We start from the raw sequence: 22,589 nt of genomic DNA, 5'->3' as shown, positions 1-22,589 counted from the left end.
GGCGCTAGAAAAAAAGAACGTTAATTGAGTTTGCTCGCGCTCCGACGCCATTCCCCTTCGCCAAAACTGATTAGCAGTCAATTTTCTCGAAGCTATACGTGCGCCACCCTGCCCCGTAAACTTACCTTTTACGTGCGCCTGCAGTCACGCCCAAATTCAATTAACAGTCATCATTCTGCGCTACATGTTTGCAGTTGATGACTAGAAAATACTTATACCTTGTCAAAGCTGAACGTTCCGGAGTAATTAATCAGAACACCGTTCAATTCATTCTCGTGACTAGACGAAAAAAGGAAAGTACACACTTGACGTGTAAAATAATGTTTTGAAAGGCGATTTGAAAATTGAAATGTGAAACTCGCCGTGCACAGACGTATAAGAAGTGAAATATAATATTACAGTAAAAGTGACATTGAAAAAGTCACAGTAGCAGCAACCAATGAATAACCGTCAAGAATGAAGTTTCATTTTACCAAAGAGTAAAATATTACGCAGCTATATTGCAGTGTATATGTATCCAAGTAAACCCAGATAGAAGAGCATTCGTTTGTTGATAAACGCAGATCGAATACGTAGAAGTTTTGGAGAAAAGAAAATTTATCATTGTGCAACAAAACGTTCACGCAAGAGAAAGAGATAAACAAAGAATACAATACACAGATCTATGCATATCAGACATTTCTCATTACTGTGAATTTTTCACGGTTCTTTTATCGAGAATCTTCATCGGTTTCTTTTGTAAAAAATTCAGAGCTCACTAATTGATTGCATCTGGTTATCAGCATTACAAATAACAATAGGTATTATGATTTCTAAAAAATGGGCATTTTATTCACAAAAACACATTTCCAAGTCACATTTACATGAGTTCGTCAGAATGCGCGTGCATACAAATGTAAATCAGTTACATGACAAGAAAAAGCATTCTGCGGATGTGGAGCGATTTAAGGTTACATATATATACGTGTACAATAAAAGTATATACAAAGCATCGCCATCGTACAAGAGATAAGTGTGTTTATGAATGCATGACCTTGACCAAAGGTAAAGAACAAGATTAACAGAATTAAGCTGCCATACACCGCATATACCATGTGTGAAAGAGAAAAAAAATGCAAATGGAGATTACGCAGATACATAGGAGACGAAGGTAAAGAAACGAATGAAATTGTCGTTGCGTGTAAACATATAGAGGCGGTAAACAATAAGTGTTATATACGTTGGTGGAAGAAAATTAGCTATCGCGATCGATTCTTCTCGTAGATTAAATCATTTCCCTCTTGCGTCAGTCGAGGAAATTTCTTCGTTTGGCTTTTTTACACGTAAATTCTACCTCGCTCGAGTAAATCGCCATGTGTACCCTTCGAAAATATATTTGCTCTCTCGTGGTAGAGTAAACACTGCGCACACACCGAATGCAAATTCGTGAGCAAGAACCGCCTACAACTCAAAGCTTGTATGAGAAATTTCGCCAAGTCCGCCGAGTGAAAAAGAAACACGCGGGGCGTTCAGTTACGAGGAAGTTATAACGAGCGAGCGCCCGTGATTTCCACTCCTGAAAGTTTTCGTCGTAGAAGAGCCCGGTGGCAACACAACGTACAATATTCATCGGACAAACGGGGGAGCAAGCAAAACTTAATTGAAATACCAAATCCTCCCGGCCTCGGTTACTGGAGAACGGAGTTTCGAGAAGAGAGTGTTTGTCAGCGATCGCATCTCTGCCTCCGTCTCCCACGCGAGAGCGTCTCTGAATAAAAATACGACTCGGAAAAGATAGGCGAGCGAGCCCACGTGGGTCACATAAACAGCGACAACAACAAATTTATGTCAAGAGATTGCAAGGAATGCGATCACAATCGCCAGACCTCTCTGCTATCACCCCCGTGTTAATTGCTCCAACATAAAGCAAATCCTCTATCTTCGTGTATTCTTTCAAATTGAATCACGCAAGTCAACTAAGATTACTTATTTGCACACACTCATCAGATTCGTGCGCCAATGTTTCTCGTTGTCACTGAAATACTATCCACGCGTTCTTTGGCGCGCGCGCCCGGAGAAAATCCTCGCGTGTAAAAAAAGAAAACAACAAGGCCGTCCGCTTTCTCGCACACACTTTTATGCACATCACGTAGTCTCGCGGCGTTCTATCTTCTGCGGGACAAAAAGAAAGTCTTTGACTATTAGTCTCTCTCGAAAGAGTACTTTGCATTTCACTAAAGAAGGTCCAATTTTGGTTCCACTGTGTGCAAAATCACAAATGGTAAACACATCATCAGGATATAGAAACACAGCCAGCACACAAAACCAGAATAGGCATAACAGAAGTAGGAGAGAGCAGAGAAGAAGAAGAAGTAGAAGATGCGCTTCTTAATGTACTTTTGCCTTGTTATTTGTTTTGTGCAGGAGAAGAATGTATTACTTACGAGCTTCTTTGCCTGGACGGCAGGATCTTGAGCTCTCGGCGGGCCATCCGAGTTGGGATCCAGCTCCGAGAAGTATTGGCCCACGAGGCCCATGTGCACCATTGTCGGCGCCTTCGGTAGTACTCATTCACCGGTTATCTACTGTCCTGCTACTCCTTCCTCTCGCTGATCCTCCTGCTCTTCGTTCTGTCGCTGTCGGTTTGGCGTGCGAATGCAAACTAAGCTCGGCGAGTAGCAGCAACTCCTTGGCTCATTCAGCAAAAGCCAGCGTCCCACTTTTGCCGACGCCGGTTCAAGGTTATCAACACACACGCGCTCTCTAATTGACAATATCGAGAGAGTGCAAGAGAGAGAAGCAACAGCCGTTCTCCAACAAGTCGATGCGCGCGCACCACCAGCTCTACTGACGTAAATACAGGAGAGAAGCACGTGAACGAGCCAACCAACGAACAACAATAATGCCACTCGGCGTCGGCCGACCACTCGTCGATCTGAACTACTTGATCTTCATTTCTCGAAGGTTTACTCTTCAAGTGTCGTCGATAAACGATCGTCGGCGTCGGTCGTGCGTATACTGCTTCGGATACTTGTTGACAACGCACAGCGCTGGGCCACGAAGTGAGTGAGTGAGTGAGAGAGAGAGAGAGAGCGGTATGGACGAGTCTAACGAAGCGCACGGAAGGCGCATGAGGGAATGAATGAGCCCTCGCCCGGGTTCACCTTCACCTTTCTCTCCAGCCAACAAGCAAGCGCGGCGCCTGCGCGCTCATACTTCCCCGCCTTGAACTCACTCGCTCTCCTCTCGATGACGCAGCGTCCACCTGCGCGACCTCGCAGGTTGTGCTGAAGGATTATGCCGACGCTGCTGCTGCTGCTACTGCTACTGCCACCGCCGCCGCCACCGCCACCGCTGAGATGAAGGCTACGACTGCGATCAGACTATCTGAGCGACCATTCGAATGAATTGCGTGTGATGGACTAAATGCAATTTCATCCCCTCTTTATGGGAAATATGAAAAGGCATGTTACAGCGAAAAGGATCAACAGAGGCTACGTAGTTTCTTGTCTACCTTCGCCTATTTTAGGGAGGGACGAGAGAGGAGAGTAAACCTTGAGGATTTTTCCTATGTCGTTAGCGCCAACATTTTTTTCTTTCCGGACAAGCAAAGACAAAGTTGTATTCGTCTTTTTATTTTTCAATGTGGAGTAACGATTATAGAAGTGTAGTACAAATCTGCTGTGCTTATTTATACATAAATTTAGATTGATTGTAAATAAACAAATCAATGTAGCAATAACATTTCGTAACTGCCGTAATTGCGCCGAGTTTAATGAGGGACAAATCTATTTATAATACAACTGTCTTCATTGCTCCTTAATAACTGCGTTGAGCAATCGTTGATTGCTGTAGATGCCGCTGCCAAGAGCTAAACCCTTCAATATATAATCAGTCATTTTCCGCGGACAAATTTGAAACTTCATTATTCACAAAGAATTTTAAAGTGATTCTCGGTATAGCATTTCGAATATTCGTTGCAGTTTAGCCGATAAAACGTATTATTAATTGCATTTTCTTTAAAAATCGCTACGAATGTGTAACAGCAACATCCATCGACTAAAACATTTTGCCACAGTTATTTGTTGCAGTTGTCTTTTAATATATCGTAGAAAACTTTAGAGAAAAATACACCAACTGTTTGAAATACTTTTTGGAACTTGATATGCGTACAGTTCGCAACGGAATTTGAAGAATTTTTCTTTGGTATCTGGATAAAAAAGTAATAAATTGTAAGATCCGACACATGGATAGGCTCGCAACGTTCAGAAATATTTTTCTCATTTTATCGTGAACTCCTATATCTTATAAGATTTTTCGGTTTTTTAAATAGAAGCATACGCATTCGCGACATTTTCTATGTCCTTACATCTCTCTTAAGTAACGGCAGCTTCATTGGATTTCCTTGCTTTTTTCTCTCGCTAATAATTGTCGAAATAACTTTCGAAAATATACTGAAAAGTAATAGTAGCTATATATCCTTTGCTGCTAACAATAGATAACCCGATCTTATTTCTTTTTTCTTCTGCCCCTTGCGTGGCAGAAACTCGCCAACGGCAGTAAAAAGGAGACCTCGTAAAAACTCTCTTCGCGCCCACGCTAGTAAAACCGTCGAGATTTTTTACGCGCGCAAGCAACAGAATCCGAGAGCAGAGAAGGGTGTAGCTACGGAGTCGACGAAGGATAATTATTTCGAACGCCGCACGTCGCTTCAAGTATAAAGTTAAGGGACTTTCGAACGAAACTCAATTGACCTCCTTCCTCCAGTAAACCGATGGGTTTTGTCCGTGTTTTTTCTTCTTTTTCGCGTGGTTAAATTTTCAGACAAACGAGTTTTTTTTCCTACTCACCCTCCTCGATTTATCATGTTCACTATGACTGTTATGAAATTAATCCGTATATCACCGAAGCTTACAACGAAATTCGCAACAAAATACTCAATAACTGTATCGCTGTAAAAAAGACATAAATAACGAATCAATAAAGTACCCACTTCCATACACCGTCTAATATCGCACCTTCGCTATGAATGTAGAATATCAAACGAAATCATATTATCACCTCGCCGGAACAAACGTAACTCGCACAACGGACCAAATCCTCCATTATGCTGAATGGACGCATTATCACATTGATTCTCGCGCCTTAATCAAATATATGCAAGTACATACACATACCTTGGCAAGTATAATATCCTCTTTGTGACACGTGTGCCAATTCGCCGAGATGATAGTCACGAACCGAGATCGCGCTACCCCCCCCCCCCCCCCCCCACCGTCGTCACTACACTCGTGGATTATCCGTTGACATATTTTGCATTCAGTTTATGGGGTAAAATGAATAATTGCCATAGCAACGTTCCACGTGCTTTAGCGTTCGTGCCGTATTTCCTAGTAAAAATATTTACTCTATTTCTCGGACTTCTTTTCTAAAATATCTTATTTATAGGGAAAATATCGTGGACGAAGTAGTCTTTAATTCCAACTTTCAAATTTCTTCGCGTAAAGTTCGCATTTGTAATTATTGATATTCTATATTCAGAATCAAAGCCATGGTGATATTTTATAATTAACGGAAAGCTTCTCACTATTTATCGACATGAAAATGCGACGACATTTTTATCAAATATTTCAACAAAGTCAGACAAAATCTATTTGTTTTCGAATATTTTGTAATTTAACATTCCACTCGAAATATTACATGCAAAAAATCTGACTTTACTTTTATTTCTCATTATTTTCCATTTATGGAAGTACTGGACTTTTTACGATGCTCAAGAAAATTCTCTGGAATTAACTATTAAACTACTTTTCGTATATTTCTGCAAACTTCCAAGGAAATACAGAAAGTGTGTAAGCAACAGTCAAACTTTCTATCAACGACAACGAATTAAACAAAACATGTGGGACTGAACAATCTGAGTAATAATCGTGTACAAGCTCTCAAACGAACTCGTGCAAACTCTACCGTCACCCAACAAACAATAAACGGCAAGTTGAAACAGCAGGTTGCCTTATCTCGCTGTTCCATTTCTAACAAAAACAACTCAAACTGAAGCCGAATCAAACTTTGTGCATCCTTGCGAAAAGTCTGTCATTTACAACCAGCGCGAGAATGTTCTACGGAGGACTCGCTAAGCCGCAGGATTCAACTTCAGTATACCGACCCTCCATATCAAATTCCTGGTGTACCAGCGGAGCTTTAGTTCGTCGGTACGTATGTCGATAATACGATGAAACGGGCAGTACGATGTTGTATTGTAGAGGGCGACTGTTTGGTATCGTTACGAGAATATATTTTCAATAATATTGCAAACGAAGAAAATAAAAAAGTATCATTAATGTTTCGTGAATTGAATGTTTTGTAAAGCTCCACTTATTTCATGGCACTAAACAACTCATAAATTATTCATAGTTACTATATCCGCATAAACTTTGTAACGTGACTGATGTGGCCATAAATCAATTATACAAGTTTGAACTACCTGTACGATGACGTAGTAAATACATTAACGAACATGTTTACATGCAGATGCCGCTTATTTTACATAACTGCAGTTACACTTTTTATCGATACAGTCATATTGTTAAAGTTCTAATTTATTCATTTTTAAGATAACAGCGTAATTTGTACAAATATAAACACGGTTTTCCAATCTATTTCAATAAAGTAACACAATCAATAACATTCCTGCCCTTTAAACATCATGTGTTATCAATATGAAAGATGTGAAACGCCAACGTGAATCACAGCGAATCCGCACGCATAAGTAAATAGTGTACCAAATGAACGTGCCATCAGACTCGTATGCGTGAATTTTACATTTTGTTCAATGGTGACCGACGTGTGATTATACGACCGTGAATATTCGATGAAATTCATCTAGACTATGAGTATTAATTGGGTAATGGATTGTGATGTTATTGCCGTTGGTAATTAATCAGAAGAAACAAACTAGCAGAAAAAATGTAGGTATTCTGAATTCAATAATTATAATTGATATTAAATTGTACAACGTTAAAGTATATTATACTTAGTCTAATTAGTTACCAAAGGAAATAGGGCTGCTATTGTGTAGATTCATGAGTGTGATAACCTACTCTGATGAGTATCAAGGTTGAGCTTAATGATTTAATACGGTGATAAATTAATTACCTGGTTTTCATCAGAATCGATAGTTCCAACTTGCAATCAATAATTAACCGCCTCTTCACTTGATCATTCGTGGGCGTTCAAGTAAGACCGGGAAACCGACAATACGTTGATTGATTCTACTTTCTTTTGTTATCTTTTATGTGTGTTATTTGAATGGAGTTAGTTAAATTTGAGTGATGTTTGGAACGAATTAAAAGCCTAATGTCGTGGGCGAAACTTTATTCATGTAACTTTATGTGTTTTATGAGAAACAGTAAAAAATCAAACATTTTACTTTGTGAAAGCTATAAATAAAATATCAAATTTTTGTGTTCTATTTCTAAGATACTTATAGTTTGTTATCCAAGAATTTGGTTTTCGTCAAATACTTTCAAATGATAGTGCATAAATGAGAATGTAGAACAGCTCGTGCTGATGAATTCCACCCTTGACACTCGTACAGACATTGTAATTTTTCCTCTGGCTGAGCATTTTGTCGAAGCGATTTTTCAATTTTCAGAATTACATAGAGCCTCGCATACATGAGAATAGGATTTTAACCTCGTATATTAGTCATTATCTTGCTCTGGAATAATAATCTAATACGTAGAGATATTTTGGGAAAGTATTGCAGACATATTTCAACAAAATTATAAACTCGACATGGAACGGAAACAAAGTTTCAATAGTTTTGACAAGCTTGCAAATGGACACAATTCGCGGGTAATTTTGAATATATGGAGTTGCTGAATTATGTTTTTCAAATTTTAATATGCATAACATCGTTCAATATTTCCTAAGTATATTTTGCGATAAATTAGCCTGCTATGCAGCTTCGAGGTCGAAAAAAATGGGAAAACCCAGAAAGCTCGAGCTCTACACAGTCAACAGTGAGAAGCTAAATCGTCGTTACTGTACTTCCCTTTACATGTAAATGCTTCTCAAACGGTATACGAACATTCACTGGAATATCCCTCTGTATAAACAAGCTGAACTATTTCTGTTTTTTTTTTCCGTTTCGAAAATTTGGATGCAGATAACAATATAAAGAGAAGTCTTCGTGGTCGTTTTTACCTGCGCTTCGCAAGAACGTAAGATGGTGATGCCTCAGGACGCTTTAATAACGATCAAACAAAAAACGCGGTTAATTGCTTAAAGTGTGCTGCCATGGGTGGATTATTTTGGTCGTTTTGGTTTTACTCCAGTGCTTTTTCCTCCATAGACTATGTGTAGTAACAACAACAAAACAACGTTATTTGAATTCTTTTCACACTAAACAGTTCAGAAAAGTTGAATAAGATCATTCCAAGTTTATAATTTTAGATTTTTATGCACTATTATACATTTACGAAGTTGCGGTTACCATTCTTTATCGACGAAGGCAATAGTTAATTATTATTGTTTGCAAATCGGCAAACAAGAACAAAAATACTCTTATTTGAATTTTCTGATTACTTACAAAAATGTTGCCATAAAATAATCGAAAGTTATTATAAAATCAGAGAACAATACAATAGGATTTATCCATTGGTTAACTATATGTATTTAGCATTTTAGGCGGATCTAAAAACGAAGCTCAAATATTTTTATCAAAAACTTTGACATCCTAATAAACATTTTTATAAAAAGAATAGAATACTTCCGATACAATATCCAATCCCAAGAATACGAAGCGTGAAACAATTACGAAAATTTCTTATCGAATTTTTCTTCCAGATATCCTTTTTACTCCGCTTTCATAATGAAAAATGCTAAAATTTTTTTTACTTTCTCATATTGTAAAAACAACTGATAAAAACGAAATTCGAAAATTTGAATTGAACTATTCAAAACTTAGAACTACACACTCCATTTGCACGGAAATCTTAAGGTTCTGGAAAAATTACTCTATACGATAGTCGGAAAACAAATTATTGTTTATTCACGCAAGTTGTACGTGTTTGTTGAATCAGTTTTCAACTCGACTTTTATGCACAATATTGTCTCCAGTACGATAATTTTAATCATATTCAGTTGCTAGCAGGTTGTAATACACGTTAAACTAGCTTTTCTGTACTTTTAAAAATAAATTATTCCAAGTTTTGGGAAAACTTTGTCTTTTGTTACATATTGCGCAATTTCCATTTTGCAAAATAACCATGGCTGAGGACATAATCATACGATGAGATTGCAACTTTCCAAGAAATTTTTTTATCGCTAACTAATAACTTAATTTTTTGCATAATCACTTAAAAATGACGAGTAGAGCCGACGAAACCAATAATTAAAATGTAACTCAGTTGCGAGACATAAAGAGAGAATTCCAATAACTCCGGCGATATCAACTTGATCATTTAAATTAACCCAACCCTCGCGTTATAATGAACAAACTCGAATGACATTGTTCGCCTCCGATGCTCAGTTAATCTTAGAATTGTGGAATCGAATGCATGTAAAATTTAAAACTCGATAACCACTTAAATCATATCTTCGGATAAAATATTGCATTGTCCGTATTAATATCGGTTTCGTTTCGTATCTCGGTATTGTTTATTTGCGAGCGACGACGCAGCTTCCGTAGATCAATTAAGAGATTACATACTTGTACTTATTAACTCCCGACAGACGAGAATGTTTCATCAGGCATTTTTTAGTCATTTTTCATTCAAACTCCGCTAGATCGTATTTCACAAAGTACTAGATAATAAATTAAGTCCTTTGCATCCTTGCTTTGTTCTATTTTTCATAATTATTGAAGTTACACGCTTTATTAAAACGCTTCGCAAGCACATTAACAATAAAGATAATAGTTCAACTAATTTTCTACAATCAATTATCACAGAATTACTGTTAACGCTTATGCATACTCTAACGGTAGTGTAATCTTACATAAATTATCATGGAGCATAAATATTTCTAAACTTTACCGACAAAACCTTTTGCCATATATTAAAATTGATCTACACTGTAAAATGTAAAAACGAAGTGTTCATAATTTTTTATATTACTTAATCACTCTCAAAAAAATAATTTCTCCGGAAATTGTCATCTGCTCGAAACTCTTAATTAAAATCGGTTTCATAATACATCAATCTCAGCTATTGATTGATCTCATTTAAAATTTGCACCACCGTCTCGTCTTACAAACCGAACGGACTATTTTCTCCAATTCCCTTATGACATTGTCAGAGGCTGATTCACTATGCGCAAATTGCATGGTATACTTTTTCACGCGACATACGCGTATTGAATATTGATCTGCGTTATCACGAGCTGAATATCTATCGAGCGGCCAGACCATTTTACCTTTTTTCATCACTTTTTCTTCGTTCGCTATAAAGTTTTTACTTATATTTTTTTTATTTTTGAACAATAACATACAATGCGGGCATCAGTTTTACGTGACTTTGACATTTATAAATTTTGGATGTAAGTAAATCGTATTTCAACTATTTTTTGGATATCTCTGTCCTTTCTGTAGGAGATCCTTCGAGACAACTTTTGATAATGTGTGCATCCGCGCGAAGTATTCGAAGGTCCCATTTTGATTGGAAGTACTACGGAAGTAGTAAAATGAAATGTCCAGAGATTTTCGACATGATAGAAGTTTCTATTGGATTATATGATGTTGGAAAAGCCGTGAATCTTAGTAGATCTCATTATGTAAAGACTGTCAGTCACAACTTCAATCTATCGATAAGAAAATCAGATTATTTTGAAAGTTAACAAAACCATATTGTATTTCTTATAATCGTAAATTCTTTAAAATATTTCATTTCTGATACATTGCAGAATTTCATCTCAATTTCCTTTTTTTATTTTTCATTTTATATTTTCCATATTATATCAAATCAGTTCTTGATGTTTAACATCAGAAACGGAGAATTAACTGTTATACTTATATTTAAAACTTTTTAAAACTACAGTACACTATTCTTAAAGAATAACGAAAACAAAACAGAATTGAACTCGCCAACGCGAAGAAGGGTCTTCATAATCTCCAGCAATAGTAGCAGCATCACCTCATAAATAAAGCGCACGTACATCGCTGTCATGGTCGGCGTATTGCCAACTTTGTTCCCCACTCGAAGTATCGTACGTGTAAAGTCAGAAAAATTCAACTCGAGTGCGCACGATGCGGGAGGGAAGACGCACAAGAGCATTTTAATAGCCTTGATAACACTATTTCATCATTATTTATAGTCGACCGGCGGAATGAATGCATCGCAGATGTACGCCGATTGTATTCGCCTGTTTTACCTGGTGAGATTGGACTGAGTGCCGGATTTAAGCCGAGGGATATTTTTAGGAATTAGCGAGTGAATTTAATCTACTGGTGTGATGACTGTGATTTCATATGTAAATAAATTTCGTGCTGTGCGTGTAAAAAACGAAGTTACTTTTTCCTCCTACGTCTAGCAATGATCTAAACACTCTTATCATTTTCTACGTGGAAAAAAAGTTTGCATGCAAGTCGCTGAGCAACATTCTTTCTTACGATATACTTATTACGCGTACCACTTGTACTTATCTTCATTCTTCTGCAAATGTGACTGCTGGTCACTTGTTTAAACTACTTTTTTTATGAATACAGTTCTGATGGTGCTTATGAGCCCCTTTTTACATACAAAATATAGTACATTGTCTTATCTACTAGCAACGGAGTATTATGTATATGACGTAAAGCTGCTCTCGTTAAATAAAACATCAGTTATAACGCACGATAAAAAATTAAAAAAAATTTGTTGATCTCTTTAAATACGTTTTCCGTTTTTATTTTCCCCCGCATGAAAACGCCATCTCTTTTTTTCTCTGCTTTGGAAAATCTAATAGATACATTTGAAACCGTACAACCTACTAGTATTCGCTGAAAGAGGAAACTATTCGTATTAGAAGCCACCACAACCAAAAGAAAAAAAACCACGTGTACGTCAGAGTGCGTATATGTGCCAAAGCGCTTTCACGACGTATTTCACGCTTGCAGCTTCTTGTCGTCATGACGCCATTAATTTGCATCCGAATCGATCTTTCTCCCTTGTTCTCTCTACCAAGGCTACTAAAATAATCCAAAACATCGCATGATACCTTCAGTCGTCAGCCGTGCCTGCATAATCTTACAAAGTTTTTCATTTTTCTTTGTTTTTTTTTGGGGGGGGGGGGGGGGCAGTTGCTTTTATAAAACAGTAAGCAAATTTTCTTGAATAGCTATAGTGTTTAAATTCGTAATATAAAAAACAAGCAACAGTGTTGAAGTAAATATCACTTGTCAACCTTTATAATTTTCAAACACACAGATCGATGGAAATATCTGTATATAGGAGTTCAGATTAAGACACGCGATCTTGAGAACAAAATTTCAATCATTTAATTATTTAAAGACTCGCGAAAAATGAAATCCGGCTTCGAATAGGCATACAGCTGGCCTATCCAGTCAAACTATTCCACGATTTTTTTTTTTATTTTTTTTAACGTCGCTCTACTTATGCTCCATCAGTGCTAATCAACGACGGAGGCTTGCAATGTGTTTGAGAACAAAGCACATGAAACTTTTTTCAGTGGTGCTTGTATCAATCAGCAAGGACTGGGAATCGAACCCGGGCCTACCGGGTGCGAGTCCGTCGCCCTACTGACCGAGCCATTGCAGGCCTCTTATTCCACGATTTCACGTAATAATTGGGCTTGTGAAAGAAAAAGACGATCGCAGTTACGATAGCGAGCCTGCTGTGCAATAATACGGCATTGTTTATCAATCACTTATACGTATGCGCGAAACTAGCAAGCAAAAATCACCGTGATCTCATCAAGTTCACGGCGGCCGCGTGAATGCGTAAACCACTTCCTTCGGCGATCCAATTTAACATCCCTAAATGGACGAGTGCTCGTGTGCCCCGCGCACGGAAAAGAGGAAGAAAGAGAGAGAGAGAGAGAGAGAGAGAGTGAAAGAGAAGCAAGATAGAAAGCATTAACGGAGTTCAGCAGACAAACGAGAAGTCGCTTGTTTACACGACCATTATCGAGTTGGGTACAGGTGTTAGCCGAATGTTAATATTGTGTTGCCACATTTGACAGGGATATTCTTTACTTTGCACAGCCATATGTTTAACGACACCATTCGTTGTCTTGGTTTGAGTTTGTTGAAAATGAAAAAAAAAATGACTGTTGCAATCAAGGTATTTGCGATTTTCGTTTCTTACGGGATAAACTTTCTACACACCTGCGAGTGACAACAGTTATGTATCACCATTAGCAGTTTATGTATCTTCCTACGCTCATGTGTCGCTGTGTATATTGATGCTTATCCAATAAAAATAATTATAATAATGTGAGGAGGCTATTGCTGCGTATTGCTTTAGTTATGAATTAACTTCCACGTAATAGCGGTGTTTCGTTGTGCAAATCTATTTTCACCGATCTTCTCGCTATCCGTATACTTAAATTTACCATTGAAACAGACATATTTTTTCCGATAATTCATGAGCGTCTGTAGTAAAAGCTACGATAGTGTTGTCACTCCTAAAACTAATATAAGACAGATAAGTCAGACGAATAATACAAGACGTTATAGGCGACTTACCGAGGAACATAATTATCGGAAGCTAGTCGGATCAAGCGAATTGATGCAAACGGCACTCGTGCAAATTGCGGCGAGTATTCGAGGCAACGTTACAATTAGAACACAGCTACTAGTTACATTAGTTCATCTCAAGTCGCACATTCTCTGGCTAAAATTTGTGGCGACACGTGAGAAATTCAGTATACGTGAGTTTGAATCGACATTAACGTATCCATATCTAAGCAACGGAACGCTGCCCCTTCCCTCCCCAGCAAAATTAAGTTTGAAAATATAGAATTCAGCTAAGGTTTCATATCGATGCAGCAAACTCATGTAACAAGCAATATACCTCTCGTATGCGAGTAGACTCAATTTTAATCAACGAAAGTCGACGAACACATTGACTTGAAATTTTTCTGATCAAAAGCAAAGCACGAACAATAAAATTGATTTGTTAGGGAGTAACTAAATATTTTACGATCTTAGTACATTTGAGCTCCCCAATATTTCATGGCCATGGCTTTGTAGTGACTACTTTTGAAAATACTCTACCAAACACTACTATTTTACTGATTTAGTCTTTAAGAAAGTTTAAGATCAGAAAATAAAGTAATATTCATGTTCGAAATAATATTACTTTTGTTTATGTAAAAAAATGTCTCGAAGATATATTCGTCATAAACTTGAGTGACAAGGCAAGAATACGAGGGTCGTTTGAAAAGTCCGTGCAAAAATAAAAACTGCTTAATTTTTTTAATAAATCTTTTTTATTTTTCAACATAGTCTTCTTTTAGGCTTATACACTTCATCCAACGCTGCTCTAGTTTGTTAATCCCTTCCAAATAATAGGATTTGTCCAAGTCTGTAAAATTGGCATTCGTTTCTGCAATCACCTCCTCGTTTGAATAAAATCTTTTCCCCGCCAGCCATTTTTTCATATTAGGGAACAAATAGTAGTCCGACGGAGCTAAGTCTGGAGAATAGGGGAGATGTGAAACGAGTTGGAACCCTATCTCCATCAGTTTTGCGGCCACAACTGCTGAGGCGTGAGCTGGCGCATTGTCGTGGTGGAAGAGGACTTTTTTGTGGGCCAATCGTGGATGTTTCTCTAGCAATTCGGTTTTCAAACGATCCAATAACGATAAATAATATTCGCCTGTAATGGTTTTACCCTTTTCCAGATAGTCGATGAAGATTATTCCTTGCGAATCCCAAAAGACAGTCGCCATAACCTTCCCGGCCGAAGGAATTGTCTTCGCCTTTTTTGGAGAAGATTCCCCCTTGATAACCCATTGTTTAGACTATTCTTTGGTCTCAGGAGTGTAGTGATGTATCCATGTTTCATCTACAGTGATGAAACGACGCTTAAAGTCTTGCGGATTTTGCTGGAACAGCTGCAAACCATTCTTGCAACACTTCACACGATCTTGTTTTTGGTCAATCGTGAGCAATCGCGGCACCCATCTAGCGGATAGCTTTGTCATGTCCAAATGTTGGTGCAAAATATTATGTACCCGTTTGCTCGAGATGCCTACAGTACTAGCAATCTCACGCACCTTCACTCTTCTGTCAGCCATCACCATATCATGGATTTTATCAATGATTTCTGAAGTGGTAACCTCAACAGGGCGTCCAGAACGTTCAGCGTCTTTTGTGCTACTCTTTTGTGGCCACTCCGAAAATTTTGAAACCACTTATAAACCATTCTAATCGAAGGTGCACAATCACCATAATGTTTATCAAGCTTCTGTTTAATCTCCTAAGGCGTTTTGCCTTTGAAAAAGTAATGTTTAATCAATACACGAAATTCTTTTTCGCCCATTTTTTTACAACCACTCGATTTCTTTGATTGAAACGAATGTAAAACGCAAAGTAATTGGCCGATCTGGATGAAACTTGGTGTATGCTCTTCCAAGATATGCCACTAACTAAAAATAACTTTGATACGCACTAGTAGCGCCATCTCTCTGACTTTGCACGGACTTTTCAAACGACCCTCGTAAAGTTAGAAACAGCGCAAGCCTGTAATATTTCATCGTTGAAATTAGGTTCACCACTTTCCTTCTCATGGAGTTGTGGGCATATGAGAGCAGCGCGCGTTTGAATTTCAAGCGAATGTAAATTCGCACAGCTTGGGCACACCCGTCAGTACACAAGCCTCTTTTCTGCCTCTCGTGGCTTACGGGATTTTCGTGACATTGCATCAGATTTAATATTGCGGAGATCTTTGAGATCAAAGCTTTACGGCTTTATTACGGCAGTTTTATGAAGGATTATGTTTTTTTATCTTAAAAGAAACTGGTGCTTTTCAACATTCGGCAATAATTATGTTTCTTTATCCGTTACATGGAGCTAAATATGTATTCTTGTAATACCAAAATAAAAAAATGAAAATCTTCGATTATTAAAATATCTTAAAATTGAATAAAAAAATATGCTTTTATAGATATAATCCAATCTTTTTTTTATATGCATTATTTTCCAGTTATTGAATAAAATTTAACTTTACTATGGAAAAAGCTTGCAAGAAGTAGCAGTTCAACTGTTCTGCCACGAGAAAGTAGTTAACTTTAAAATGAGAAAGCGCAATTAAATAAGTGAACCGACGCAACGGTCGGTCTGACCAATATTAGACTTTACTACTGAGAGCAAGATTACTTGATTCAGAAGCAGTCATTTGAATAACTATCTCTTCCTACGTAACTCGCATTTCCTTTTGAAATATCCTCTCGCTTGCCATACGCTGCCGCAACATACTCAAACTTTTCTCTCCTAACGCTATCCCTCGAGATACCTTAGTTCTCCTTCCTCGTGAAACGGAATTACGAAGTTGCAAACTGTGAGAGCAATTTTCAAACTTAAATATCGGCAAACATACTTTTTCGCGGAAAGCAATTGTGTCTTAACACATTAGAAACATGATACCACAGCCGATATAGAAAAACATGATTAAACTTTTCCAATATTCCACTGGGCAACGGAACCGGCAAGCGGTCGCTAAGGCAAAAGCCTTAATTAGCTTGTTTGCGCAAAAGGGAAAGAGTGTCACGCGTGAAAACAATCGCAATAGAGGTAAAGAGAAGTTAGCAAATTACTGGGCGGAGGTAATTATAGAGATAGCGCGGGAGAAAAAAGATTTCGAGACTTCAATTTCGTCCTCTCTTCTCGGCAAATTTTACTTCCATGTATAATTAACCGCAAATTGTAAAAATTGTTACTTATTATTTGAAAATTTATAAACAACTTTAGTCCTTTTCATATAGCTACTTAGCTCATGCAAAATCAATATTTTAGTTTTATGAAAGTTTCGGTAATTACGAGGAGCAGCTTTACATAGTAATATACTATATATATATATATATGGTGCAAATTATTTCAAGCTCTTTATAAAATCATTGTCTTCGTAAATTAATTTGAACCACAGAAGCACACTTGACTCTGATTAGGCAACCCACTTATACGAAGTATTATAATACCATTTCAGCGCGCGCAATCCATAATTCATTAATTAGTTGTAAAATGTCAGGCTTAGATGAAATAGCCAACAATCACGCCGATAATGGCTTTTCTGATACACACAAAGAACGGCGCAGCTCGATTGAATTTCTCGCTGGGAAAAAGAGAAATACGACCAATTAACTCGCAAGGCAACCTTGTTTCCTTGAACCTGTCACTATCTCGCTTTTCCGTTTTTTTTACGTGATCGACCAGGAATATATAGAGATCTTCCACCGATTTCATCTTCCATTCCTGTGATTAAAAATCCGTCTAGTTTCACTTTAATTAGCAAACGTTCTTGTGGAAGTATGTAGATACGTAGAAATGAATGAACAATTTTTATTTCATCTCCTGTGCAGAGATAAATTGCTGCATTATCCGCAAGCAAATATACCTTGAGTAATTTTATTGATACAATATAATTGTGCAGACTGAATTTCTAGGTAGATTATTTCCATATGATTTGTTGCTCGAACGATTCGAACACTAACTCTTTCACCATTTTTACTTGAGCATAGCTTCTTATGAGAAATCCCGCGTGAATAATTTAGACTCCATCCTGTAAATTACAATAGATTGTCTTTGAACAAACATTGCTAAGGACTATGAGAAAAAATATTTGTTCAGCGTTTGCAATAGCACGCGACATTTTGAATCTAATTTTTTTAGATGAATTACGAAGTAAGTGCTTCACTTTCGTTCCGATCACATTGTCAAGTTTCCTCAGTGACGTATGTTTCCTAACAATTGGAATTTCCAATAATATGAAAAATTTCAGTAATCTACGTGGAGGAAAAGTTTGTTGTTATTAAAAGTTGATCTTGATATTTGGCAGTTTTTTTTTAATGAAATTATAGTCGGCAATGTCAAATCAAGTTCAAATTTGATTAGAGTTATCCGCGATGATTGAGAGGGCTTTTGACATTCGCCCTAGGGTTAATAGTTCTAATTCAGAATAAACACACAAGAAAAAATAAGTAATAATTCCTGTAGCTTTTAGATTTAAGATTATAACGCTCACTGCATAAATATTATTATATGTACATTGTATAAATTGCAATTCAAACATTATATAATTTTAGCAAATTCAATTGCTAAAACTGTACAAAGAACATGAAACTTTCATTGACTAACGTACATGTTTTTCTCTATCGATACATACTTAAACATATACTGCAACGTGTCTATTCATCCAACCCTTCTAATTACTTGGAAATAATTTTTAGAGAGCCTTTTGAATATTCAATAGCTCAAATCGAATAACTCAAGCCACGTTGCACTCAAACTTTCTATCGGAAACTGCTTTCTCCCTAAAAAATTACGCGCATAAAACTTTGCTGGAGGCGCACGCGCTCAACACAATCTCGAGGCTACGAAAGAGCTCACGAGCCGTAGCGTAATTCTATCTGCAGAACCTTCCTCGGCAAGTTGTATTACGTCAGAGAGATAGGATAAAACGATAACGCTAATGCATACGTGTGCTTTCGCTCATTTGCATGAGAATAAGGTTGGACAATTTTTTGCGACGATCAAAATTGTGATTGCGCCCCAGCGCCTTGCCTTCCTGTTTCTCTTCTTCAATTTCTTTCTCCTCTCCCGAAAGACGTGCAATTTCCACGATAAAAATTGTGGTGCGCGGGCCAACAAAGCTTGTTTCGGCTTTTTCGAGGAGCTCGCGTCCCTTGAGCATGAGCGATCAATTTTTTGCAAATGCAATTTCGATTCGTACAGGCCGGCATGCACGCACGAGCAAGCCGCGGCTTCGCGTAGTCTACGCACGCGATACGAGACAAGTGACCCTCGACGCATGAAGATAGGGTCGAAAAGAACAAAGAAAGCTCAATTCCACGAAACAGCATCGTAAGTATTACGTCGCTTATGCTTGCCGCAGAGAGACCCTGGTCCGCACGCTTGAAATACACACACATACAGCCGAAGATATATTCGAGCGAGCGATGGAAGTGACTTTCGTGAATTATTGAGTAGAGCATCACTCACGTGGGAATAGATGGCTAAATTTACCTCACAACGCACTACTGCGGGGTATTGTTTTGTTTTAATTTGAAATTAAAACAATATAACGTTGATCTAAGGTTGTGAGGTATTATGGCGAGAGAAAGAGAGAGAACGAAAAGTCGGTAATATAATATCGCTGAGAAAGATAGAGAGAGAGAGAGAGAGAGAGAGAGAGAGAGAGAGAGAGAGAGAGAGAGAGAAAAGAGAGAGAGGGAGGGAGAGAGAGAGAAAGGAAATAGAGGAAAAGAGAGGAAATAAAATACAGAAACCGAAAACCTTCTCATAGTTCGTTCCTTTAATAGCTTTCCTCTCTATTACCAAATGGGGTATGTCTTTCAACTAAAACATTGTAATTGCAGGCTACTTGTGTGGTTAAGGTGAAATTGAATTGGACTTACGCTTCGAAAATGTTTGGAAGAGTTGTATTATGCGAAACGCTTACCTGCAACAGATAAGAATAGCATGCAATTAGTGTTCGGTGAAATTTTTAAGTGAAAATGCTTTCAAATTTACATTAGCTATCCGCTATAACGCTTGAATACACTGAAACTTTGCATTCGAATGATTTACCATCCCCAATTCACGAGAAAAAAAATACCCAAATCGAGGTTTTGTAATCCCGATTGATACTTGACTCTGCAAGCTAAAAAAAAAGCTATATCTAAACATCCTCAACTCATCAAGCTAACAAAGTTAAGCGCGTTAAATTGAGTACGAATTTAATAAATCATAACTCGATTCGACGACGTGCGTGAAAGTAAAAAAAAATAATACACAACTTTGCTACTGCGGTTGTAGTATCTTTTCCCCTAGCATAAGCTCGTCGATCTTAACGACGGTTGACACTAGTGACCCTCTTCAATTTTGCTACAAATGCGGATCTATTTAATCCATTTTCATCAAAGCATACTTCAAATAATTATTGCGAAGTATGGTTTCTTTTCAAAGTCATTACACTATCTCATGAGTATAATTTAATATAATTTAATCGATTCATCAAGTACCTCAAATTACTCGAAAGAGCCAAAGAGCAAACAATCGAAAGAGGTTCATGTTCTTCGGAATGCTATGAAACTCGATTACTGAGTGGAGAAGCTGCTGCAGTGCATGGACTAGAATTCAAAAGCCGCTCGTTAAATCTTTCGTATAAAAAGAGTCTACAGTTCTTTTCAAATTTTTGCTGGACGTTGTTGTTGTAATTTTTAATGAATTTTCATGAAGAAGCTCTAATGGAATTGTGGAACATTCTTATCCTGTTCATTTTAATTGAAGCACGCAGTCGTTACTAATTATACATTGACTTTTTTTTTTAACATTATTTTGAATGAATTTTCTTTGTTAAGAAATGTCATGACTTTTATCAATCAAGAGAGTTCCGTTGGGAATGAAAGCATGCATCAAAAACAGAAAAATGTTTATTTAGTAGTGAATTTTATTAACAACAATAATGCTAATCCGATCACCGCATCGTTTCAATGAAGCGCCCAGCAATATATTAATATATTTGCCTTTTCGCCAGAAAAACAAAAAGAAACTTCAAGCGCCAAATGCAAAAAAGAAGGAGAAAAAATGATAGAAAGAGAATTCCAATCGAACCTCGGAAAAAAATCTATCGTTTATATATATATATATATATACCTTTAAACCACTAGTTTCTCTCTGCTTCGAACGAAATAAGGAGCTTTTGATTCTACAAGTAAGTCGAACGTACAGAAAAAAGCACATCCTAACCTTCGTCGAAATACCAACAGTGGATTTCTTGAAATGCAATCGTGTCGTGTTTATCACCCTGAGCGAAGAGATTTGGATATCGAGCGTAAACTGGGTAGAGAAAAGGATAGTCGACTCTTTTATGTTTTATATTACCAATTATGGGATTCCAAAGAGGATTTCTTGAATTTGCTCTTTTCATAACTTACTACTCGTAGTTCGAAGATTCGTTGGGAAGAATTTTAGAAAAAATTTTGAATTTAAAATACAAGTGGAGTTCAGTCAGCAGTTGCATTTTATATTTTTCAAATACTAAGAAAAAAAACGTTATGTAGTGAAATTTTGTTGTATTGAATTGTAGTAGTAAAGACAGAAAAATGACAGTTATGTTTTTTTTAGCGATTAATGTTTGTTAAAATTTAATTTTCTGTCTTTGCTAATACGTTCAAGTTCAATATAATTCTTTACATATGTACATTTGGACAATAATCTAAACATTTTAAACTATACGGTACTCATATTCCTCTGTTGACAAAGATTCAATTTAATACTATGTAAACTTACAGCTATATATTTAATGCAATTTAGACATAGAACTTTTGTGTGAAAAAATTGAAAATCAATTATCTATTTTAATCATCCTAAGACATAAAATGAAAATACGGACCACCTTTGAAACTTTTACACGCGTAGATACTATTATACTCGCGAGCATGTGAAGAAAAAAGCTTGCAAATGTCCAATAAATGAAAACATCGAATGTATCGGATCTATATACAGCTTGGCTCCTAAATTTCACCAGATATTTCCGTCGATTCACTTCCTTCTATGCCTACGTATTTTGTGACAGAATAAACGAGGTTCGTTATCTCAATCAAAGAAGCATGACAAGTGGGCTAGCCGTTAAATATTACACGTCTACCAGCAAAGAGTCTAACGGCTCACGCTTAAATGTTTCGCATTCAGGGATTAATACAATTTATCGACTGCGATTTCATTAGCTTTTTTTTAAGTTTTTTAAATCAAGCTTTCTTCATATCACGTAATTTAGCTGAAATGGCAGCTCATACTAATTTTCTTCGTCATGCAATTGATACTTTTGAATACGTCTTTTTATTATTCAATGCATCCGGATTTGCCTTTCAGCCAATAACGTAAAATATATTCGAATTTCGTTTTTATAGTATTTTATCAACTTTGAGCAACTTCTTACAATAACACGCACGCGCCTGCCTATCCACACGAAAGTTAAACATTATCCACAGTTTATTCGCGATACTACACAGCTGTACAAGCTGTATCATACAAAGGGAATTCCGATTATGGTCCTCATTTTCATAGCAATCATATTTTGCATAATGAACTCTGGGATTATTCAAAATTCTTTTATAGGTAATAGTACTTTTTCCAGTTACCTTTCTGTCACTAAAATAAATAATTTTTTTCATTTACTGTTTTCGGTATACAAAATAGCTAATTATTCAATTCGTTCATAATTATTGTTGCTAATTTTCATGATAATTAATATTCATCATCTTTGTTTATTTAGAAATATACCTAAGTAAAACATTCACTTGAATTTCACTTCACTTGTTATAATCGCTTAACTAAGGAAATCGCGTATTTTTCGTAAAGCAAATACGTTTGTCCTCTAGAATCAGAACATATGATCACATCTGTCTAAAAGTATATCCTAAAAATTAACTATATTACTCTGAAT

At 36.9% G+C, this 22,589-nt stretch overlaps 1 protein-coding gene across 3 annotated transcripts in view; it reads right to left on the bottom strand.

Annotated features, from left to right (window-relative positions):
• Nucleotides 1-22,589, bottom strand: part of LOC131670674 (synaptotagmin-7) — a 154,004-nt gene that overhangs the window by 105,369 nt on the left and 26,046 nt on the right. The window contains exon 1 of one of the 3 annotated variants that reach the window (XM_058946458.1): nucleotides 2,424-3,219. The exons of the other annotated variants lie outside the window; for them this stretch is intronic. Coding sequence (XP_058802441.1) covers nucleotides 2,424-2,525 — 102 coding nt within the window. The 5' untranslated portion in view covers nucleotides 2,526-3,219. Of the gene's footprint in view, nucleotides 1-2,423; nucleotides 3,220-22,589 lie in introns of those variants that run through there. 3 annotated transcript variants of the gene reach the window in all.

Source organism: Phymastichus coffea, unplaced genomic scaffold, assembly GCF_024137745.1.
Source record: "Phymastichus coffea isolate CEN01 unplaced genomic scaffold, Cenicafe_Pcof_1.1 PCOF00113, whole genome shotgun sequence".
NCBI classification, from domain to species: domain Eukaryota; kingdom Metazoa; phylum Arthropoda; class Insecta; order Hymenoptera; family Eulophidae; genus Phymastichus; species Phymastichus coffea.
This window is presented reverse-complemented; position numbering and strand designations above follow the sequence as displayed.